The sequence below is a fragment of the Python bivittatus genome, unplaced genomic scaffold, assembly GCF_059951505.1.
Source record: "Python bivittatus isolate LINGU-HERP-01145 unplaced genomic scaffold, Pbiv_v1 ctg000210_np1212, whole genome shotgun sequence".
Taxonomy (NCBI): Eukaryota; Metazoa; Chordata; class Lepidosauria; order Squamata; family Pythonidae; genus Python; species Python bivittatus.
Genome location: NW_028277053.1, coordinates 5,405,144 through 5,430,105, shown reverse-complemented (window position 1 = coordinate 5,430,105; position 24,962 = coordinate 5,405,144). Strand labels below are relative to the sequence as shown.

The 24,962-nt window shown below is 45.6% G+C and overlaps 1 protein-coding gene across 1 annotated transcript in view; it reads left to right on the top strand.

Moving 5' to 3' along the window:
* Positions 1–11,778: 11,778 nt before the first annotated feature.
* Positions 11,779–24,962, top strand: part of UACA (uveal autoantigen with coiled-coil domains and ankyrin repeats) — a 51,952-nt gene continuing 38,768 nt past the window's right edge. Inside the window, exon 1 of the mRNA XM_088139261.1 lies at positions 11,779–11,949. Within this exon, the coding sequence (XP_087995387.1) occupies positions 11,884–11,949 (66 nt within the window). The 5' untranslated portion in view covers positions 11,779–11,883. The remainder of the gene's footprint in view (positions 11,950–24,962) is intronic.

Genomic DNA, 24,962 nt, shown 5'->3' with positions numbered 1-24,962 from the left:
CCCCAGCCTTAGGAGCCCACTCTGGTTACCAATTGCTTCTGAGGGCAACTGTGCTGGTTTTGACCATAAAGCTTGGCCCCAAGGTTTCTTCAGGACTCCTTTCTCTAACCAGTATTAACCCGTCCAGTACATTTGTCTAGGAATAGACCCCTACTTACCCACACTTTTGTGAGGTGAGGTCAGGGGGCATAATCCAGGAGATGGGGTTTCTCTGTCATGGCTCTAACCCTAACCCTAACTGGGGAAAAGGTGTGGTATTTTATTAGAATCCTTAATTTAAAGAGGCAGTTAAAGCTGACTATAGAAAAGCATGTATCTTGGATTTCAAGAAACCAAAATTATAATAGAGAACAATGAGAGGTAGGATTAAGTGGCAGAAAGCGGGGTGAGACTTATTTCTGATTCAGCCAGAATTCTTTAGAGCTGAGAGCTCATAACTAAGGCGAGAAAACAGGAAAACAACAGGAATGGGGGCAGGGGGCAGGGGTGAGAAGGACAGTTTTGGGAGTAGTTATATGGCTGATTCTCTGAGACTACAGTTGGTCCAAAATGCCATGCCCTATCTTCTAGCAGATGTTCCCCAGGAATGTGTTGCCCCAGTCTTAGGGGCCCACTCTGGTTATCAATTGCTTCTAAGGGCAACTGTGTTGGTTTTGACCATAAAGCCCTAGATGGCTTGGCCTCAAGGTTTCTTCAGGACTTTTTCTAACTAGTATTAACCCATCCAGTACATTTGTCTAGGAATAGACCCCTACTTATCCCACACTTTTGTGAGGTGAGGTCAGGGGGTATAATCCAGGAGATGGGGTTTCTCCGTCATGGCTCCAGCCCTCTGGAATAGCCTCCTTCGCAGTCCTTCTGGAAGCTGCTAAGACAGAGCTCTTCTGGAGGACCTTCGGTGGTTGGAGGTGATTTGCCTACTTACATTAGTGTTCAGGATTGTCGTTACCATCAATGTGATGATGAATGGTTACTATGGGTGTTTTATTAGTTAATCATTGACTGTGGGATATTTTGATGTATTATTACTGTGCCTGTTTTAATTGTCATTATTGTGGTTTTAATATGGATCTGTTGTAAGTTGCCATGAAACTATATGAGTTGGTGGCACATAAACCCAATAAATTATATTTCTATTACATAGTAATACGTAGCTTGAAATATGCATGTAATTAGAAACAATTATTGTTTCAGAAAAAAATGGCCCTCTCAGAATTTTGAATAAAGCCCCAAATATCTTTCATGCTTGCAAATTTAGCAGCAAACATGGTTCCCTGTGGTGGAAGTGAGGGCTTTGCTTTTTGGGCTTCCTCAGCTCCTGAAGCCCAGAGGACCTCTGTGACAATAAGAAGCAGGTCAGCCTGAGCTAAGACTCGGCCAGTCTAATGCTTAAAAAAGAGGGTCTCTCCTGGGAAGGGACACTGTGTTACAGTTGCTAATTGGTGAGGTACTAATACTGTGACTTGCATAAGGTCCTAGAGTTTTTATTTTAAGAAAGCATTGCTCATATTGAGTGGTTGTATTGCAATAAGCCTTGGAAAATCAGATTTAAGTAAAAGAAACAAGAAAAATTAAAACGTCTCCGTCTGTTTAATTTCCTAGTTAACACCATGACTTTTCTATTTGTATTTTGTATTTGTAATCATTGCAAGTCCTATCCTCTAATCGTTTTTAAAAGTAATATAACTTGGTAACCATCAGCACCTTTTGAAAAAACAAATGTTATAGTTTTAATGACGCCTCGTGTTATGAAGTAATTATGAGTTTTGAATCCCTCATATTGCATAATTATTACTGTGTTGCTGCTGGAAGGCTACAAATTACCCCAAAGTTTTCTCATCTGCACTAAATGATGCAGAGCATAAGGGCTGGAAATTACCTTGGAGGTCACCTAGTCCAACCCCCTGCAAGAAAGGCATTGACTGCTACAGCATCTTTGACTGGTGGCCATCTAGATTCTGTTGAAAGAGGGTCCATCCCCTCCCAAGGCAGCCGATTCCGCCCTGCTCCGTTCTTGCCGTTAGGAAATCTTCACGATGTCTGGCAAATTCTACAGCCTTGTAATTTAAGCTCATTGTTTCTCGCCCTGCCTTCTGAGCTGGTCTACCTGTCTTGAAGACCGTTATCGTGACTCCCCACAGTCTTCTCTCCTGTTCCCCAGGCGACGCACCCCACTGCCTTCCACTGTTCCTCGTAAGCTTCTCCTTCAAGGCCCCTGATCGTCCTGACTGCTCTCCTATAGGCGTGCTCCGGGCTTTCAGTGGAAGAGAAAGCAAAGCACAGCCTAATCAATTCTCTCCACCCTTCCTATTGCCTAAGAAGCACAATGGCTGCTCGAGCAAAGATCACTCTCTCTTTCACCCTTTCTGAGTGTTGCCCGCAATCTACTGCTGGAAGCCTGGCTGACCCCTTGCCACCATGCCCCCTTCCTTCAACCCGCTTTTGCCATCAGTGAACTCTTGAAAGGCAGGGATAGTTCAAGGGGTGAAGTGCAGGGGCTCTGTAAGGATCTGTATAACCAAGCCTCAGCTTCTTGGGCTAATTTTTGTCCTAATTCTTCCTGGAGACGGGAAGGGACCAGCGAGTGAACAGAGCTGCCTCTTCCCAGGCTCAGACCGTAACAGCGCTTGCTCCGGACACAGGGCCGCGTCTTCTAACTGCCGCTGACTTTTTAGCTTAAGCAGAGATGCACGTGGACTGCCATCCAGCTTAAAGGGACGTTTTAGGCAGTGTAGAAGTTCTGACCCCAAAGAAGCCTGCCTTGGATTGCTGAGGCTGTGTGTCACCCGGCAGGTCCGGCTGCAGCGTTTCACAGACTGCCTTATTTGTATTCTCTCCATAATGGATCAGCATATTGGGAGAGGAAAAAGACTGGAGGAGGCTGTCTGGCATGCCTCCCTCCAGCTCCCCCAACTACAAATAGCCCACGGGGAAGGCACAAGGCATATCAGCTACCAGCAGGATGCTACTTTTAAAATGATAAATATCACGTCTGTAACCTGCTATAATTTTAGGTCATTCACAAGCATAGCCTGAATGCCTCGCCTGAAGGCATCACTGCAGGTATAAAATTAGAGGCATTATTTTCAACTCGCTTGGGGGTGCTGAATGTGGTTTTACTCTTGATGGCTACTCAACTGGCCAAATCCTTTAGAATCTATTTGTAACCAAGACAGATTCTGCTACAGAGAGAGAGAGACTCATACACATACAGGCTGAGAAAGAGGAACAACTCTCCCAGTGGATTGCAGGAAAGGGGACAAGAACCTGCATCTCCCTGGCACCAGGCAAATGCCTTCTTCCCCAGAGCAAATACTGCAAATTACAGCGTTAGAAAGACCTTAACAAGTCACCCAGTCCAGCCTCTTGCTCGTTCTGGAAGATTACTGTGACCGGTGTGAGGGTGGTAGTGATGGGTCTCTTTGACTGGAGGGGGGGGTGAGAAGATGAGGGCCGGTGAGGTTGGATGTGGAATGTGGGGAGAGCAGGCAGGGACATCATGAGGATGACGGGCCTGGGGAGATACGGCAGGAGATGAGGGTGGGCCTCTCTCAGGGAAGGTGACTTTGGGGTTGTTGCATTCCAGAGCCCTGTGCTCAGCCCCAAGGCCTGGTCTCCAGAGCTTCAGTGGCCTCGGTCTCTGTCTGCTACTACTGAATGCAAGGCTGGCCTGTAATAAGACACCTCCTCTATGATCTAATCATGAATGTCCTGCATTACTGAAACCTGGTTGAGCACAGATGGGGGAGGCTCCCTTCTTGGAAAGGTACCCTCTTGGCTTCCAAGTGTGGTATCAGCCACAACCCAGGGGCAGGGGAGGGGGTATGAGCTGTTGTCATCCAGGAATCTCTGGTGGCTTTCAGAGGTGCTGTGCCAGACATAGCTAGATGTGAGGCCATTTGTGAGACTGGTCCAGAAGGATCAGTTGGATTACTGCTTCTGTATCAGTCTCCCTGCTGCACAGTGGATTCCCTGCTTGTGCTCATTGACTCCATGGCTGGTTTGGCAGTGGAATTCCCCTGGCTTATGGTTTTGGGACCCTTCGACCTGCCTTCTCTGGGCCCAGAATCAGAGGTGGCTTGGGAGTTCATGGCCACCATGGGCCTGATCCAGATTACTGGGGCCCCATTCATGGTGTGTGTGTGTCACGCTCTAGATGGGGGTTTTGTTTCAGGGTATTGGCAAATGATCTGGTGATGGGAGATACTGATATCAGTCCCTTGTCACAGACAGATTCCCTCCCTTCTAGCCTTGGAGTTTTCTAACTAATCCCCTCTGCATGGAGGGCAGGCCTATTTGATTGGTCCGCCCCAGGTGACTGATGGACCCAATAGGGTTCCAGAGGAAGATTCAGGCTGTTCCTGAAACTCTGTCACATGGCCCAGCTGAGACCTTAGTCGCAGCTTGGAATGAGCAGGTGACAATGATGTTGGATCAGATTGTGCCTGCACAGATTCTCTATGTCCATGGATCTCAGAGGCCCCCTTGGTCTTCAGAGGAACCCTGTGAAATTAAACAGTGCAAGAGAGCCCTAGAATGCTGCTGGAGTGAATCCAATGGAGCACAAGTAAGAACCTTTATTAAGGCTTACCTTATGTTGATAAGAGTGGTGAAATGGACTTATTTCTCTGCTGTTATTGTGTCCTCAGATACATGGTCAGCAGCCCTGTTTCGAGTAACCAGGTCCTTCCTTAGTAAGGAGGAGCCAGGGGAACTCCTGCAAGGTCACTGTGAGGACTACTCTAAACATCTGTTAGATAAAGTCACTTGTATCCGCTCAGAGTTTGGCTGGGCAGATCTTATGAAAGTGGTAGAGACATGGTCTTGTCCAGTTATCTGGGCTCAGTTTCACCCAGTTAGCCCTGAGGCAGTGGGCAGAATTCTTGGAGTTATGAGCTCTGCCACCTGTGTTTTAGATTCACGTTGCTCCAGGTTGGTCATGCTTCTGGGAGATGGCATTAGTTGGCTCCAAATGATAAGTGAATGATTCTTTATAGGAGGGGGTAATCTATCCCTTCTCCAAGAAGCCATTTTTGGACCCAAAAGTACAGAACAATTTCCATCCAATCTCCAACCTTCCCATTTTGGGGGAAGTTATTGAAAGGGGGTTGGCTCTCACCTTCAAGGGCTTGGAGAATGTGCATTATTTGGATCACTTTCAGTCTGGTTTTAGGCATGGTTATAGCACTGAAGAAGCACTGGTCACACTTGTGGATGATCTCTGGAGGGCTCAGGATGGGGCTGGTGCAACCATCCTTCCCTCCTTGGATCTCTTAGCAGCAGTGTATACCATAGACATGGTATCCTTCTGAACCAGCTTAGAGGTTGGGAGTAGGAGGCACTGTTTTGTGGTTTTTCTCCTTCTTCCTCCAAGGCTGGTTGCAGTCAATGTTGGTAGGGGAAGAGGTCTAACTCTAGCCCCCTGCTCTGTGGAGTGCCTCAGGGTTCTTACTCTCATTCTACTTCTATTTCACATCTACGTGAAGCTGCTGGGCAAGATCATCTGCCAACATAAGGTGAGGTTTCATCAGTATTTGGATGATACCCAAGTATATATTTCCACTCTTGGCCATGCTGCCAAGGTCCTTTCCTAGTGCCTGGAAGTTGTGAGCATCTGGATAGGGAAAAAGGTTACTACTCAACTCTGGGAAGACTGAGTGTCTTTGGGTTTTAGGGCCTCCTTGTTCCGGAGCTGTTCCATCAATGATTCTGGATGGGGTTGTAATCCTCCAGACAGAATTAGTGTGCAATCTGGGGGTCCTTCTGGACTCATGACTCTTGCCCAAAGAGCAGGAGGCAGTTGTGCCTAGGAGAACCTTTGCCCAGATCAGTCTTGTCTGCCAATTGTACACATTCATGCCTTGGTCACATCCTGTCTGGATTACTGCAACACGCTCTACACGAGACTGCCCTTAAAAAGTATTCAGAAGCTTCAACCAGTCCAGAATGTGGTGGTGCATGCAATGTTGGGTGTACCAAAATTTGCCCATGTAACGCCTCTGCTGTGTGAGCTGTTCTGGCTTTCAGTATGCTTTCGGCTGCAATTCAAGATGCTACTTATCATCTTTAAAGCCCTGCATGGCAGGGGGCCAGGCCAGAACACCTGTCTTGAGTTGTTTTCACCTATTTCACCAGATCTGGCACAGTGGGTATGCTCTAGGTCCTCTCAGCGCCACCTTGTAGGACCCAGGAGATATGTCTTCTCTGTTGTGGCACCTGCTCTGTGGCACAAACTCCCGCTGAAGGTCTGGGTGGCTCCTGCTGATATTCAAAAAGGCTGAAAAAAATGTGGGTTTTCCCACAGGTGTTAAGACCAGGTAATTAGTGGAGCCCGACTAAGCTCCAGGCTAGAAACCGGGAGGCCCTGAGTTCTAGTCCCACCTGAGGCAGGAAAGCCGGCTGGGTGACTCTGGGCCAGCCTCTCTCTCTCAGCCCCCAGCGTCAGGCTCAGGTGACAAGCTGGTCAGTTAATTCCTGTCACAACCGATGGATTAACGTTTGGTTGATCCAGACAAACAAACAACAAAAAAGGACCCTGCACCTACGGGAAAACACTAGGAAGAAAAAAAAATTAGTGGACCCTGATGGTGGTAAATTTACAACTGAAGGTACCTCAGTTTTGGTAGTTTTATTTGATATATATTACGTTTGTTTGAGTTTGTATTCATGTGTTTTGTACTTTCAGCCATCCAGAGTTATTTGCTTAAGATGAGTGGCTATATACATTTTCTAAATAAATAAATGGTCTAAAACCTATTTTCGCTCAAGGAAATTTTCTACTAAACGTGAATTATCTCTCTCTACTAAAATTCATTTTGACCCAATTCTCCATCCTGTTAATATTGAATCCTGTTTCTGTATTAAGTCCTCTTATAGATCTTAAGATGATCTGGAAATTAACTTGGCCTAAAAGAGAGCAATTGGTGACTAACTCGGGCGATGTTGTCAGCTCAACGGCTCCCAGTCGGTTTCTAGATCTGGTGCTGATTTTTAAAGCTGTGACTGGTTGGATGCAAGAAGATTTATATCTGGATAGATCCTCAGATCATTTTGGAGGCCATCCAGATGTCCAGACTGAAATTAAGTGATGGTTCACTGCTGGCAAAGTGCTCCTTTTCCCAGAATCTCTCTGTCGCATCCTTTAGGACAGCTTGCCTGAACATGGAACCCTCAGGCTTGTCAGACTACAACACCCATAATTTCAGTCTGGAGGACAGCTGCCTTATGAGACTATTTTTCAACCTGTGCAGAGGTCTCTGCTTTGAAATCACCTGGTTCCGGTATCACAGAAGTGAAGACAGACAGGCTCCATAAATGAGTCAAGTTAATAACTCCATGTGTGTCTTAATTGCTGCCAGCCAATTAACTCTTATTTGTCAGCTGCTGCAACTTCTGGAACTGGGAGAGAGCCCAGGCAGGCAGGAATGCCAGGGTGGATAAAACACTCTGGGGCCAAGCGAGCCCCTTCTTTCTGGCATACGTTCAACTCTGTTCCTGCTGCTGTTTATGTAGCTTGGAGAAGGTGAACTTGCTTTCCTTATGAAACTCTCTTACTGTGAATGGCCATACCTGCATGCAGAAAAAAGATTCTCCACTTTCAACATGTGCTTGATCTGCAATAGGTCCCTGGTTGACCCCCTCGCAAAGAAAGGGCTCCTGTCTAGAGAAAGATCCTAGCACACCTCTCTCAGAGAGACAAAAACTATATTCATACAACACCATAAACCACACTTTAACCCCGGATGTGGTAGGAATCCAGCCCATGCATTCAGGGTGTGGTTAAGCCAGGCATCAGGTTTAATTAAGTCCATCGTGGGTGATTAGCTCTACGTATAGGGTGTGTGGCGTGATGGCAGAGGAGAGAAATTATGCAGAGAACCCACTGGGGTGATGCACCACACTAAGCAAGAGGGACAGCAGCTTGTCCGGCTTTGGCTCTTCTCTCCTGCCTGCATCTGTCCCGAATATGATCTTTGCCTGATGGAGGCCACATTGCTTTGAATCCTAGGATTGGAGGGGACCTTGGAGGTGCTCTAGTCCAACCCCCTGCCCAGGCCAGGAATCCTCCGAGGATCCCAGGCAAAGGGCTGTCCTCTGCCTGAAAACCTCTGGTGATGGAGCCCCAGGGCTCCAGGTGGGAGGCTGTTCTATGGCTTAACGAGCTTTCGCAGTCAGGAAATTCCTCCTTAGTTCAGGTTTGAATCTCTCTCTTTAAAGCTTCCATCCATTCGTTCCTGTCCTACCCGGGGACAGTCCACACCCTCTTCCCTTGTCCTTAATCTGTGGTCTTCCAGGACACCCAGTTCCTTCTCACAAGTACTTGGTGAGACCGGCGTGCCCAAGTGGTGCGTCCCTTATGCTGACCTCACTGCTGAGCTGCAAAGTGTGTGGCAATGCTGTCTACTGGCAGGGGGCTGTTCCGCTTATCTTCATGGGTCTTCATTCTGCCCCACAAGAAAAATTGCTTCATGGGTGGAGTGCTGAACATGGCACAGATCCTGGTGATTTTTACATGAGATTATCTGAAATCACTGTAAAAATAAAAAAAATAACATCTGTCTCCATGGATCAAAAATATGGCTCCCAACTCATAGAGGTGTACGACAGGGTTGCATATTAGCTCCACTACTTTTCAATTTGTATCTAAATCCAATAATTCAAGCGCTTGCTGCTGCAGCCTGTCATCCACCTATTTTGGCTGATCGTGCAGTTCCAGCACTACTATATGCCGATGCCGATGATGTAGTCATTATGTCTACCTCACAAGTGGGAATGAGAAAAGCACTTAGGGCACTAGCGTTACTTTGCACAGGTAAGAACTTTCAGTAAATTATCTGAAAACTAAAGTCTTAGTTTTTGCCCGACACCATCATAAGAGTCACAAATGGCAATAAATGGGACCCCAACTGAACAGGTGCGCGCCTATAAATACCGTGGAGTGCAGTTCCATGCTTCCTTATTCTGGAATGCTCATTTCCCTTACCGGGCAAGTGTGGCACAGCGCACCTCATCGGCTATTGTAAGATTCTACCATTCAAAAGGAGCCCGTTATATCCCCGCGGCTTGCAAGGTCTTTTATGTTCTCAAATTTGCTCCCTTGCAAAGCTTAATATAATTGAAACTATTCAGAATAAGTTTATTAGAGCTATTTTGATGGCACCAAAAAGTGTTAAAAATGCCATCCTGAGGGTAGAATTAGGTATAGTTTCATCGGATGCCAGAGCATGGTTTCTCCTTTACCTTCTGGCTAAAGTTACTTTTGTTTCCTAAAGGTTTAGCCCCATTACTATTTAGAGATCATTTTATATCATCATGGCAAAAAAAGGGCTTAGATAGAATTCAGTTGCTGGGCTTCTCTATGGAAAGTCTGTGGTTACGAGGATTCGACAATGCTAGAACCGCCCTTAAACAAAGTACAGTGGTACCTCGGGTTATGAACGCCTCTACTAACGAACATTTCGGGTTACGACCACCTTCGGCAGGAAAAATTTACCTCGGGTTACAAACTCGCCCCGACTTACGAACCGGATCCGCGGCCATTTTCCCTGCTGCCACGTGGTCGCGGCTTCCTGTGGGCGAGGTCACGGTAGCAAGGAGACGTTCGGTGAGGCTTGTGGTGTGTTTTGTGGTGTTTTGCGAAGGTTTTTGGTGTGCGTGTTAGCATGGCTCCAAAGAAAATGCAGAGCAGGCTTGGCGGGAGTAAGGCTCTGAAGAGAAAATTGCCTCGGGTTGTGACCAAATTCGGGAGGAGGGTGGAACGGATTAACCGGATTTACATTGAACCCTATGGGGAAATTTGCCTCGGGTTGCGACCAAATTCAGAGGGCGGAACGGATTAACTGGATTTACATTGAACCTTATGGGAAACTTTACCTCGACTTGAGACCAACTCGAGTTGCAACCAGAGTCACGGAACGGATTAAGTTCGTATCCCGAGGTACCACTGTATCTGGAATATAGATCTACAAACAAATTTAAGTAAGGTGCTACACCCCAATATTTGTCATTTTCTACCAAAAGGGTTTGTTTCAGCTTCTTATTTATCATCTATTACAATTTTGAAATTTCGTAAAGCTTTCACCTTAGCCAGACTGGACGTACTGCCCTCAGCAGTCCCTTTTGGACGTTTCAAGGGCACTCCTATGCACCTTCGGCTATGCCCACATGGCGGTGGCTCAGTAGAAACACTAAGCCATATGTTATTATACTGTTCCCTATATAAGGACTCTAGACAGATATTTATATACCCGATTCTGAAGAGATTTCCTGGTAGGGAGTGTGATTTCTATTTAATGTTACTCCTTTTGGGCAAGGACCCGAAAATGTCCTCCCAAGTTGCCCAGTTTTGTGCTACCATCTGCACAATATGCTCCACCATTATTTAGATTTAAAACTTCATAACATAGTATTTTACTCTGATATATTTTAGTACTTTTATTTTAATTTTAGATTAAATAATATTGTTTTGTTTTATATATATATATATATATATATATATATACACACATAAATGTAAGATGGTTGCTATTATGTATTTTGATTGCATCTGGCCTTAGGGCGGTAATAAATGTGTGTGTGTAAAAATATGGCTCTAATGGATTCTGGTGATTTTAAACTAAAGTATCATAACTTCTAGCGTCGCCACTGGGAAAAAATGGTGGAATGGGTTCTTGTAGAGCCTCATGGGCAATTATGATTTTTATGCAGGCTTCAGCTGAAACACCCATTATTACAAACCAAAACAGGAACGTCATGCTTCATGAGGAGGGGGTGGTCCACCCCCTCCTCAAGAAGCCATTATTGGGTCCAACCGTATCGGATCATGTCTGTCCCATCTCCAATTTTCCCTTTTTAGGGAAGGGTGCTGAGAAGGTGGTTGCACCGCAGCTTCAGGGGACCCCGGAGAAGCAGATTATCCGGACCCCTTTCAGTCGGGGGCCAGGCCTGGATACGGGACTAAAGCAGCACTGATCAAAACACGCCTGCCGACGGCCTCTGGCGGGGGCCGGGTGGGCGCAGCGCGTCCATCCTGGCTCTCCGTGGTCTCCCAACGGCCTTCGAGGTAGTGACCACGTATCCTTCTGGACCGCGCCGGTTCTCTTCTTCCGAGGGCCGCGGGGAAGAGGCCTTGCAGGGCGCCCCGGGACGTCCAGTCTCCCCACCCCGCATCAACCCCGGCGCGCTCGACATCGCATCTCGCCCCAGGCCGGCCGGGGATGCCGCCGGGGCCCGTCGCGGCGTCCAGAGCCCGCGAGGGTCTGAAGGGAGGGCGGGCTCCGCTCGGCTCCAGGAAGACTGACGGGCTGTGGGTCGGGCGCCCGGGGCCCAGCGGTCTTCGCCCATCGTTCTGGGCGGGATGGCGTCGCGCCTGTCCGCCGTGCGAACCGGGGCCCTCCCGGGCGCTTAACCGCTGTTCCAGGCACAGCTGGCAGCCTGGTCAGGGGAGCCGCTGCGCAGCGCCGTTCTGCGTGCCAGCCGCACCGCTCGGTAGACGGGGCGGCGCTGCTCGCGGTCGAGCGCGCCCGGCAGCCTCAGAGGGGGCTGTACGCGGGCCGCCCTCGAAGGGCACCCCGAGGCTGCAGCTGGTCTGGACCGTGACGGGGCGGGAAGCCCCGCTTCCCACGGCCGCCCTACGGGCGGGGCGGGGCGGGGCGGGGCGGAGGCGCGGCGGCGAGACCCTTCAAAGCCCCGCGGACGGCGGCTCCGCCCAGGGGCGTGGCCCGCCGCCCGGGCTCGGGGCGCCCGCGAAGGAAGTCCCGCCCCCCGCGCGCGCCCATTGGCGGGGCGGGGCCAGCCGCCCGGGCTGCCTGGACGCGGCGCCTGCGCTCCTCCCGCGCGGCTGAGGGAGCGGGCTCCGTCCCGCCGGGCGGCGGCACCGGCGGCATGAAGAGCCTCAAGTCGCGCCTGAGGAAGCCGGAGGCCTCGCCCGCCGCGGGCGGCCCCGGAGCGGTGAGCGGGGAAGGCGCAGGCGGGGTCGCTCTCCGCTGGCGGGCGGCCCGAGGGTCCCGCGGGGGGCGCGCCCGGCCCGGCCCGCGGCGGCGGCGGCTGCCCTCTCGCCGTGGGCCGGGGGCTTCCCGGAGGGCGGGCGGGCGGGCGGGGAGGGAGCGGGCCGCCGCGAGGCCCCGTTCCCCGGGAAGGTCCGGCCGGGCCGAGAGCGGCGCTCCCGCGGCCGTTTCTCGGGTCGCGAAAGCGCGCCTGGCGGGCGGCGGAGGCGGGGGGTCCAGGCTGGCGCGCCAGGCGAGGGACGCGCCGGCCCCGGCCGAGTAGCGCCGGCCCCGCGCAGGCCGGCCAGAGCCCCGCGGGTGGGCCCGTCTCCGGGGAGGACGAGCCTTTCCGGACGCCTCTCTCCCCCCGGACTTCGCTTACAGCCCGAAGGCCCTCCCTGGGAGGCCGGGAAAGCGCTTGGAGACGGAGTTTTCCCGGGCGCAGCGGAGGACCCGCGTGGGTGAATCACTTAACTGTTAACGGGCAGCGTGCGCGGATGCCCTTCATCCGCGCACCGGGGATGAAAATGCGACTCGCAAGACAAGCCAGGCGGGGCCGCCTTAGGACGGATGCCAGGAGGAGCGCTTCCTCCTGCAGTTTCTGCCCCGCGGTCGTCTTCCCAGCGCCAGGGTTTAGCTGCGGCCTGAAGCCTGTTCCTTGGCAGTTTCTGAACTTTGGACTGAACGCCTCGCAGCCTTTAGGTCTTGACTGTTGTCCAGCCAGGGCTGGATTTTAAACTCTGAATTCTACTTCGTGAAAAATGGAGTTTGAGAGTGTGTCTGTCCCTTTTCCTTTAGAGCAGGAGCAGAAGAGAGGGTCCCTTGGGGGGGTGCCTTTCCTGTTGTCACTGATGAAATTAGCTTTGGGGGGTCCTCTTTGCCCTAGTCTTATCCGTTATAATGCGTGCTGATGACCACCTTGCGTTTGAAGGAAATCCAAAACCCAAACCTGGAGCTGCTACAGCTCGCTTCTTTGGAAAGCCAGGATGTCTGTTTTTCATTCTACATCCGCTGTGCTTTATCAATTTAGGTGTACACCTTCACAGTGCTACCATGCCAGACAGATGTGATTTCTTCACAAAAAATTACTTGGATTAGTATGTTGCATGTGAACTGTGAGTTTTCTCTAAACAATAAAGAAACAGTGGTAAGCTGCCCATGGGATGCAGCAGAATGTGAAACATCTGTTTCTCCCCTGTACTCTGGCCCATGAAGTTGAATTAGCCCGCGTGGTCCTCAGCACAGTAAAAGGGGTGTTTTTTGTTTTGTGTTCAGCAATCCTGTGAGTATTGCTGATGATTGACATACTGAATGAACAGGAAAAGTACACCTTGGACGCATACTCAAGGTGTGATATAAGAGAGCAAAGACAAGATTAACTGCCCTGCAAAACCCTTGGTTGAGTGTTGCAACTTCAGTGCTGTGTTGCTGTGTTCTACATTTAGTTAGCAGCCGAGTGTACTCCCCAGACTATGTGGTTTTAATATTCTTGGAAGTTAGGAGCTGCTGAGGCGCTTTTATTGAGGAGTTTTAGCTTTGAGGGTTCACCAGGACAAACAGTCATGTGCAGTAGATCCCATTACTATACTCAGTGATCTTTGACATGCTTTGTAACATCTGATATTGGTTTTTCTTTATTCATGGCATTTACTTTAGCAATGTAGGAATGGAAGGGAGGTTTGTAAAATTTGTTAATAACACCAAGGTAGGAAGAGTGGCTTATGCCTTAAGGACAAAATCACAATTCAAAATAACCTCGTCATGCTTGAACATTGGGCCAAATCCAACTGGGTAGCTTTCAGCTGTGTCAACTCTGAGATCCTGTATCTGGGTAGGAACGATCAAATGCATAGAGACGCAGGAAACCTGGCTTGATGACAGCGTGTGTGAGAAAGAACTAGGAGTCCTTGTGAACTGCTTGGATGAACCCTTTTCCAACTGATACATTCCATGGTTCTGTGAAAAGAGTACCCCAGCAAAGATCTTGAGCTTTTTCTTGCTGATGTGATACAAAACTGCTTATTCTATTGGAATGGCTCTCTGAAATATGTAATCTTCCAAGGAGGTTCTATACTAGACTTGGATAGGGGTATTTGTGCCCAGGTTTATTATTTTGGTCTCTCCTGTGCATGAGTTGTGTAATAGATTCTCTTGTATTGACTGATATGGTATATAAAGGCATATTCTAAGTTACGCTGCTTTCTGTACATAAAACGTGCTACTGTTAATTGTATACTTTTAAAGTGCTATCTGGAATCTAGTGAATGGCCTATAAGTGGTGATTGTTGTAGATTTGCTGGAATAAAAAAATGCAGACACAAATAATATAGGAAAAGTGAACTACAGTTGGTCCTTGTTTAACAACCACTCATTCAGTGACTGTTTGAACTTAGATTGTGCTGAACAAGTGGTAGTTACCACCAGTCCTTGTACTGCTTGGTCGCAGGGTCCTGCTGTCATGTGATCGCCGTTTGCTATCTCCTTTGCTGGCTTCCTACAAGCAAAGTCAATGGGGAGGCCAGCAGGAGGTTGCAAATGGCAACCGCATGACGCTCTCGCTTAATGACCTGCGATGATTCACTTAACGATGGCAGCCGGAATAATTCCAGTCCCAGTTGCTGTCATTAAGTGAGGACTACCTGTAATGATGATTAGATTAAATTTCCTTTGAAATGTTTGTTTGTTCAGTTTGGGGGAACATTACTTCTGTGTATGTGGATGAAGGATATATGTTAGTTTGTTTCTGATCAGTTATGTTGCAATTACTTTCTTTATGAGTCTGATTCTAAATGTGGTCAAATTGTGACCTTACTCCAGATTCTGTAGCATTCTGACATATTTGGAGGAATGAATTTAGCAACTGCATGTGAAAGAAAGGTTAGAAATGTTAGTTTGCTTGCAAGATGAACAAAAGGTGTGTCCATTTAATTAGCACTTTTATACCTTGGTTGAGGATTGTTTTTTGGAAAGTGGAATTGAATATCACAAGCTTGTTTTTCAGGCAGTTCTTGGCTATAGGTGTTACGGCTTTGAAATAGCTTCAAAGATTCTACTCCTTTGTGAATAATTAGTTCCTTTTTAGAAGGCAGACTTACAGAGTTATTTTGTTTAATACAAAGAGTACATGTTTATGTAACTCTGTGTTGGAAAACTGAACACCTACAATGAAGTATTATTAGTGGATAAATGAGTTAAGACTTGTCTGTATTAATTACGGGGTGACGGAGGCTTTTTCTAAAACCTGCTGTTCTACAGTTCTATTCAAGAATGTCAAGATTTTGCCCCTCCCAGCGTGAAGGGCCATACACCATGAGGGGAGCCCTGTTTTGCATCAGAAAGATCCTGGGCTTAGCCCTTAAAAGGCTGTATCAGGGGTGGGCAACTTTTTTCAGTCTGGGGCTTAGCAAGTGAGTAAAGCCAATATTTGGGGAAGGGTTTAAATCCACTTCTCAGTAATCTCAGTGAAGGAAGGAAGATGCTGGAAGGTAGGGGGAATTTGCTTCCTTTGCAGTATGCTCCTGACAGCGCAGAGTTGTTCCAGAAGGCAGGACAAGAAGCAGTGGGTTATTACTTGGACATCAGGAAAAATGTTCTCAGTAAGAGCTATTCAGTAATGGAAAAGGAGGTGGTGGACTGTCCTTTGCTGGAGAGGTTTAAAGAGTGGCCATCTGTCAGGGGTATTGTGGTAGTCGATTCCTGCCCTGGGCAGTGGGTTGGACTAGATGATCTCCAAAATCCCTTCTAATCCTCAGAATCGGTGGAGAATGAGCAAGGAATCAATATAATTAGGAGTAGGAGATAAAATACATATTAATCTTATATTCCCCCCCCCCCCCGGTTTCTAAGGATAGATGTATGGGAAAAGTAGGCATGCAAGGAGAATATTTTCATTTTAGACCTTTGCATAGACGGTCCAGTTCTGTCAAGTGAGAACTGTAAGCAGGATTAGTTGCACTCAGCTAGCACAAAACTTTCTCAATTGGGCAGAACAGAGACACTTCCAAATACTGACTATTTTGTCAATAATCTGCATTTTGATTTATAACGAAGAAGGAACTATTCATACAATTGCAAGTGATGGTGTGTAACTATCAACTGGATTTAATTTTTCTTGTTCCTCTGGATGTGTGTGTGTGTTATCTGGTATGTGTTTGGAGGGGCAGGGAGTGTCATTGTTTTTGGAAACAGTAACTTTTTCAGTATACAGAATTACATAACTTCCAACTCCCTTTTCCTGTAAAAGTATGTAAAGCTATTTAGTATGATGGCTCATGGGAATGCATTCTACTCTCAGCCATCTCTAGCCAGCTTCAAAATCTTTTTGTATGAAATAACAAAACTTTCCTCGTTCATAAACTTTTCCCTCAGTGGCAAAATATGAAACTGGCAAAACACATGCCTGAAGAGTTAGAAAATAAATGGAGGAAGCTGCCAACAGGCCAGTATGTGTTGGTTGCTCTTGGTCCCTTCCTGCCCTTACATAAAAGGGAATGATACTTTTGTGTTATAGATGCTTTTATAACATTACTAGCATGGGAAAGTAGGTTCATTGAAAAAATGGCTGCCATGCTGGGCATGACGAGTCAAACTACTCACTTACGTGGAGGCAAACTTTGCCACCCTTCCTCCCTGTAGAATACTCTACCATCTCTACTTAATTTTGATTTTTTTTTCTGGATACATGATTACAGCTCTAAATATGATTATCTGGATCCATTTCAATCAGGGTTTCATCTGGGATATGATTGTGAGACTGCTTTGTTCACCTTGATGGTTGACCTGCATTGGAAAGTAGATGATGGGAATGCAACCCTATTAGTTCTCCTGGACCACTGCTTTTGGTATCATCAACCATGATGTCCTGCTAGGTTGTTTGGTGGGGTTGAACCTTGGAGGTACTTTTGCAGTGATTTCAGTCATTCCTGTCAGGACACACCCAGAAGATGGTGCTGGGGGACCTCTGTTCATCCCCTTGATCATTGATCTGTGCTGTCCCAAAGAACTCTACCATGTCCCCTGTGCTGTTTTTAATTGCATTTTTGGTTTGTATTTAGGGTTCTTGTAAGATCTCTTTAGTGTGGTAGAGACATAAAGGAAGGATCAAATGCATGGAAGAAGGAGGGAAAGACAGAAATTAATATTGTATGTGGTAACTGCAGCTAGATTATTGTATGCAAAAAGTTGGAAAAGCAATGAAACCTACCGTGGAAGATTGGATTATAAAATTAACTGGACTTGCAGAAATGGTGAAGCTGACCAGCTTGACAAAAATCTTTTTGAAAGACTGGAAACCTTATATGGACTTTTTGTTGAAAGAAGAAAAGATTGAATTGATGATTTTGGGGTTTGGGGACTGAAAGGGGATGAAAAAGATGGGGAAAAAGTTAAGAAGACTGGAAGGTATAATTGTATTTTTAAATTTTCATTCCTTTCTTTATTCTCTTTTTCTTACTTTCTATCTTTTTGTTTATTTTTACTGTATTGAAAAATTATATATATAAAAAAACAAATTTGCTCACTTTTTGTGTAATTTTGGTTGATCAAAATAAAAATAACAGCCAACTTTTCTTTATGAACCATTGTGGCTATGACTGCTCTTGAATAAAACAAGCAGACTTCAATATATTTTCCTAAGGGAGCCCTTCTGTGGATTCTTCTGCACATGGGGCTTAGAGCTGAGCCAGTTTTCTTGGCTCAGTTGCAGCTCTTCTTCTGGAGCTGTAAGGCAGGCTCCCTTTACTCATCCTCTTTTCTCTTCCCACTTCCATCCCACTCTTTAAAAGTGCCTTGGCCATTTTGCTCTTGATCTTCAGAAATATTTTGATTGATTATGTGCTATCAAGTTATTTTCGACTCCTAGTGACCACACAGATAGATTTTTTCCCAGGACAATCTATCTCTAACCTTTCAGGTCTTCTAATGGTGCACTCATTGCCACTGTAACTGAATCCATCCATCTTGCCTCTCTTCATTCTAATCAGGAATATTAGGAGTCACCTTTTTCTTGCTGCATAAGAATGGTTAAGCCTAATGGCAAATTTCCTGCTCCCCCATTGGTGGGCCACATAGTCCTTCTTCTTTCCTCTTTCCCTGTCCACTGAAGTTCAAGGAGCAGTCATGAGGACATCTGTGTAGTGCTGTAGAAGTGTAGCAGAAGAAAAGAAGGGGAAACCAGTTGTGTGGAAGTCACTTTACTAAAGCAGGATTCTGTTTGATTTTATTGTAGATCTCTCCCCTGTGATGCACTGTGATAGAACCTTTCTACTCTTTTGGGAGAGTCTAGGGCTTTCTCTGTATGTACCTCTCAGTGGGCCTTGTGGAAAATCATAATGTGGTTCTAAACGTCTTGCAAGATATGACCTCAAATGCTAATGTACCAAAGTTCCCGCAGAGTTTCTATTTTGAATTAGATTGAATTGACATATTCTTCTAATAATGACAAACCTGTGGCTGAAATGTGCTCTTATCACAGTGGCTCATTAGAAATTTTTTTTTAAAACAAATGTTAATTGTAGAATTAAAGAATGTAAAGGCCAGAAGGGACATTGGAGATTATGTGGTCTAACCTCACGCTCAGTGTAGTAATTGATACTACAATAGTACTATACTACTATGGTAGCCTTAACTGAAAACTACTTTCTTGTCATTTAAACTATCCCATCTCTTAGTTGGCAGTCCTTCAGACACTGGAAGACAGTTGTCATGTCTCCCACAGTCTTTTCCTGGCTAAACATAAGTAGCTCCTCTAACCATTCCTTGTATGTATTTCCTTCCTGGCCCCTTACCTTGGGTTTTTTCCTCAGGTCATGATCCAGTTGTCAATGTCCCCTCTAAAATGCAGTGGCCAGAATGAGACATAATATTCTAGGTACAGTTTAGCCAATGTAACATTGCGAGGAATGACAGTTCCTCTTGGTTTGCACTCTGAACTTTTGTTGATGCAGCCAAGGATTGCATTTGCTTTCTTTTGCCAGCTTTTTGTGTGTACTGCTGCCTGGGATGATCTCTCACCCCAACCCCATTTTATATTCATACCTTTGAGTTTTTTCTACCTAGATATAGAACTTTGCATTTGTCTCTATTGAAAGTCATCTTCCTGGTTTTTGCCTATTGTTTCTGCTTGTCAAGATATTTCTGAATCTTAATGCTGTTCTTTACCATCTTTGCGATCCTCTCTATCTTTATGTCATCTGCAAAAATTTTTCTATTCTCTCATTGAAGTCTTTATATTGAACAACACAGGGTTTAGAAGAGAACTTAGCGCTACACCACTTGATGCTTTCTTCCAGCTTGATGAGGAGCCATTGACATGCAATGGGGGATAATTGTTTAATTAGGTCTATATCCTCTAATGGTAGCATAAACAGTTCACTTTTGCAATCTTTTGTGATAGGTTGTCATGTGAGACTGTTGAATGCTTTGTCGAAATCCCAAATCACTCTGTCCACCACATTTCCATGGTCAGTAAACTGGTCACTATCAAAAAAGAAGAACAAGTTGGTTTGCCATGATTTATTCTTGATAAATCCATGCTGGCTCCTACCAAACAATTTATTGTTCTCTAAATGCTCAGAAAATGACCACTTAATAATCTGTTGTAGATTTCTGCCTAGTATTGATGTCAAGCTGACCAGTCTATAGTTAGTCAGATCCTCTTTTTCCCACTTTTTGAAGATAGGAACATAATTTGCCCTTCTCTAATTTCCTGACACTTTACCCATTCTCCATTTTTTTTTAAAATCACAGAAAGAGGCTCTGAGATAACATCCACAAGCTCTGTGAAAACTCTTGGATGTAATTAGTCTAGTTATGGAGATTTACATTCACTCATCTTTACTTTCCTTGGTTTCCATTCCCTTCCTTTGCTAGTTGTTCTGCTTAGTTTGATTTGAACTCTGTTTCCCTTTGGGGAAAACACCAAGGTAAATAAGGAGTTATGGGCTCTACTATTTGGTATGTAGCATGCAGTGCTATAGCATAAGAATAAGGATCAGTTCTGTGACAAAAAAGATCATTCTTGTTACTTTTAAGAAGGGAGCTTATGAGGAAAAGGTGATGGTGCCTGGGTTCTCACACTGTGTAAGTGTATGTGCGCTTAACTAAACAAGCCATAATTTGCTCATTGTCCTTTACTAAAAACCATGGCTTACAAACCACAGTGACTGGGCAGCGTAATATTAAGGCAAAGCTAAATAAATGACTTAGTTCTGTGTGTGAATCCAGCCACTGTGTGTGTAATGTGCAAAGAAGTGCATTTGGGCAGATGACTGAAAGGCATTTCTGTAGGGCCTTGACCTGCTGGGTAAACGTCATGCCAAAGATTCCTGTGGGCTGGCAAACTCCATGTGTTCGTAAGAGAACCACTGGCACTACAGAAATACTGGATCAGGAGGTAGGAAGAAGAAGGAGGGAAAATTCAGGGGGAAAGGGAGTTGGTTGATTCATCAGTGTGTCCTGTGCTGTGTGCTTCCTTGGCAGAAAATGTAGCTTGAAAATAGCTATATGTGAATGCTTAGTTGAGGGGATGATTGTGTGTGTGGCTCTCACATGAGATCTCACGTAGTCAGGAGCTTCTGCCGGAGATTAGCTAAGGCAGAACAGGGTACAGCTGCCACTATTGCAGTGCTGACATTTACCTCACATTTCTACAGTTGAAATTATGGAAATTATGGAGCTTGAGGATATATGAAATCATTCTGTAGGGAATGTGGGAAATTCCATTTTGAGGGGTTCAGACACTGAAAGACTTAAAGAAAAGTGGTTGAGCCAGCAAGTCAGATAATGGGGAAGGGCCCTGCAGCTGAGGATAGGTTTCTTCTCTCAGTGGGGCTTTTAGAGGAAGGGAGGGCAGTCTCTCCATTTTGTCTTTTTCTTTTTTGGTCTGCTCCCCCCACCACCCAAAGCTGGCTGCAAACCAGGTAAGAGCAAAACTCCAGCCAACAACATCCTGGCTGGACTCTAGCTGCTGCTGGACTTCGACAGCAAGCTAGAATCAGTGTAATTATAGTATAGCTTATGTTTTATTTTAGGGGTTGAGATCTGGGCCATGTGAATTTGTTCTGGTGTCTGTGTGTCTGAGAGAGAAGATCCTGGGTGGAGGGAGGAACTGACTTTAAGAGCAAGCTCTGAAGAGTCTGGTCTCACTTTGATCAGATGTAATAAAGATTTAGCACTCTTAGTGAACCAGTGATGGTTTCTCATTCTGTGGAAAGGATTACAAACCTTGCAGTCTGTAGAAGGAAGGGGCATTCAGTGACAGGGAGGATTTCTCTGGAGTAAGGTGGCTGGGAGAAGCATCCCTAGTCATCTCTCCCCAGGAATTGTGGGGAGGGTGCGGCTGGGTTGTGGAAATAAAGTTTGGAGGCTCCTTATCAAAATTAGCAGGATCCAAGCCACTACCTCTTGTGCATGCACACGCGTGCCTCCTGATCTTGATGTAATGCTAGCATGTTATTAAATTGAGTGCCTCAATTAAACACCCAGCCTTTTCAGTTCCTCCTTACCTACGCAGTTCCCACTGCAGCCTGGAATGTTTTGTGTGGCTTCTCAGAAACAACTCAATGAATGGCTATGCAGAACTTTAGGATGTATCTCTTTACATGTTGCTCCCAAAACGACTATCCTGTCAAATTCCATGATGAGAATGAGAATATTCCTCATTCCTCAGTAGAAATTTGACCCAGAATTCTATTGTGTCTCTTGTTTTGAGCTTGCTGACTGCTTATAGAAAGATGTTACTGAGATATTTTTAATGAAACAGAGCCTGGATTTGCAGGGTGGTGCTTAGGTGCTTAGTGGGAAGCGTACACCCTGAAAGGCCAACCTTAGAAAGGAGGTGTAATGCATTGCTGTGTCAGTTCTTTTTTGAAGTTGTCTAAGCTCTTAGGTAATGGCAGTTTTATCTATTGATTTATTACAACATTTTTATCACATCCTATCTCCCACAACAGTTTTGATGCAACATAAACATCAAAGGCGTCTGATCAAGTCAGAATGAAGTGGAACTATTATTTCCTGAGATTTGCAAACATTGTAGTGAAACTTCAGTTTAGGAAGCCTTGACCGCATTGGAATTGATCAATTTTCCATGCTGACTAGTGTCATTTGCTGTCGGTGTTGTTCAATCGTTAAGTCGTGTCCGACTCTTTGTGACCCCGTGAACCACATCATGCCAGGCCTTCCTGTCTTTCACTGCCTCCCGGAGTTTGCTCAGTTTCATGCTCATTGCTTCAGTGATGCTATCTAACCATCTCATCCTCTGCCGTCCCCTTCTCCTTTTGCCTTCAATCTTTCCCAGCATCAGGGTCTTCTCCAAAGAGTTCTCTCTTCGCATTAGGTGGCCAAAGTCTCTGAGCTTGAGCTTCAGTATCAATCCTTCCAATGAGCAGTCAGGGTTGATTTCCTTTAGGATTGACTGGTTTGACCTCCTAGCAATCCAAGGGACTCCTAAGAGTCTTCTCCAGCACCACAGTTCAAAGGCATCAATTCTTTGGCGCTCAGCCTTCCTGCCCCAGATTAGTCCTCCAGAACCATAAGTCTGGGGAACACCACCACCAGCCCCAAGACAGCCTCCAGCAGTTCAGGCAGGGAGGTTGGCACAGAAGCAACAATCCCAATTGTTCTTGCGAACCCAGCTTCAGGAACAGGGTCTCACAGCCGGCCACTTGTGGAGCAGCACCCCCGAAGGCCACAAGAGAGTCCCGGATGACAACCGCTACCCCTCCTCCCCTGCCCTGGCATCTTGGCTGGTGCCACACCGAGAACCCAGCTGGGCACATTTCCAAGAGGGGCACCCCCCCCCCTTCAGGGCCCAGCCAGGTCTCAGTAATATACACCAGAATTTCAGCCTCAGGATTGAATTGTGCAGCATAACACTTTATATTTTACTTCATGTTAATGAAGAGCCATTGGTGAATCTGATCTGAACCTGGTTTTCAAGCCAACTGAAGATCCACCTAATAGACATGCCACCTAAACCATATTTAAATGGCTTTAAACTATCATGGAGTACTTTAGTAAGTGCTTTCCTGAAATTAAAATATTGTTATTTATTTATTTATCAAATTTATGTAGCTACCCATCTCATCAGAAGTGACTCTGGGCGCCATGCAACAATCAAATAAAACCACAATATAAAAACAATCATTATAAAAACAATCATTATAAAAATATAGACAATCATTATTAAAGATTTTAAAAAATCATTAAAAAATTAAAATATACAAACCACAAAGGGAGAGAGAATTATAGCAACCGCATATCACCCTCAATAGGGGAGCCACCTTAAAATGTTGCCAGTTCCCTGGGACCCCCCAAGCCTGGTAACATAACCAAGTCTTGAGGGACTCCCTGAAGTATACAGTGTCCACAGCATTCCCGAAGTATATAATGTACACAGCATTCCCACAACCTACTTAGGAAATTACCAGTCAAACAATGAAATAAGGTTAATCTGAGATTTGTTATTGGTAAATGCTTGCTGACTATTGGAATGACTGCATTATTTATAAGGTCAAATTGCTTTATGATCTCTTCTAGAATCTTAGGTATTTATGTCAGATTGGCTAGTCTGTCTTCCTTGTTTCTGTTTTCTGAAAAGGGAGAACAGTTCCCCTTGTCTAGTCTGCTTTCACTTGTTCTCCAGGATTTTTTGAGGATAGGCAGATAGATTATACCCCTGTTGTTCTTTGAGCAGCCAATGGCAGCTATATTGGTAGCTGAGGAGGGATATGCTTGCAGAATGGTAGGTGCTGTTGTTTTTCTTAGAATGAAAATAGTTATTTCTAGTCAAAATTTAATGTGCCATCTCTGAGTTCTGCAGAGCGAAAAAATTGGCTCAATGAAGAGCTGCTTGATAACTGAAGAATCAGAAAACTCCAAAGTGCTGCAGAGACTCCATTAATGGTCCTTCTGCATCTGCAGCCACCACGTGCCCTTTGCCTTTCTTTGGTAATTTAAGCGCATCCTGCCCTCCTCCTCCTCATCCTTTTACCTGTGAGTCAAAAAAATTATATGTGTAGATTCTCAACTGAAAACTAAAACAGACCTTAGGAATGACCAACTCTTTCAAGGGAAAGATTGTTCCAGAGCCGTTGGCTGCATCTTCATGAAAACCATAAACCACCACTTTTATTGCAATGAATGGGGCGTGGATAGGCTGTCTCCCCACCCACCACCCCCTGATAAGGAAAGCAGGAAAGAAAACGATTTTATAGCATTCCAGCATGGGGTTATCTGCCCAACAGAAGAAATTAGAACCCAGGTTTAAACTCAGTTCTGTTGTTGGCTTATAAATCTTGGGTTGTGCTCAACTATCCTGGGTTTGGAGAAAACGCAAAGCTGTCTCTGGTCTGTGGCAACCAAGGCTTTTGGGGGCATGAAGGTAAGGAAGCTGTTCTAAGTTTCTGTAATTGGGACTAATTCCAGCATAACTTGTAAAATAGAAAAAGGCTAATGAAGGGGGGGCGGGTTGTACAAGTACCTTCAAATTCTTAAAAAGAGAAGCATTTGGATTCTTAAAGCAAAATAATTTTGAACATCATCTAGATGTTGGGGAATGCAGGACTGAGAAGTACCGTCTCTTGTTTTTTGGATGATCCCTTTCAAAATAAATTATGAATTTTGGCTTCTAGTGCCAAAATGTTGTAGTGGCAAAATGATTGCATCTGGGACTTTGATTTCTACAACTTTTGCTTTGACTGCTTTTTTTTTTTTTTATTTGCCATTTTGAATTAGGTTTTTTAAAAAGAAGTATTAGAAAATCATGACCACTGATGCCTCTATATATGGAATTAACAATAAAAATAACAAAAGCAATCAAAGCAAAAGATGTAGAAATCAAAGTCACAGATGTCACCTTGATGAAGCAATAAAATATTGTCTTAGAATATAGCCCTGTATGTCCTTCATCTGGAAGAAGCCCTGTGGAACCTGATAAGTCTTATTTCTGGAGAGCTGGAGAGAAGATTGTGCTCTTGT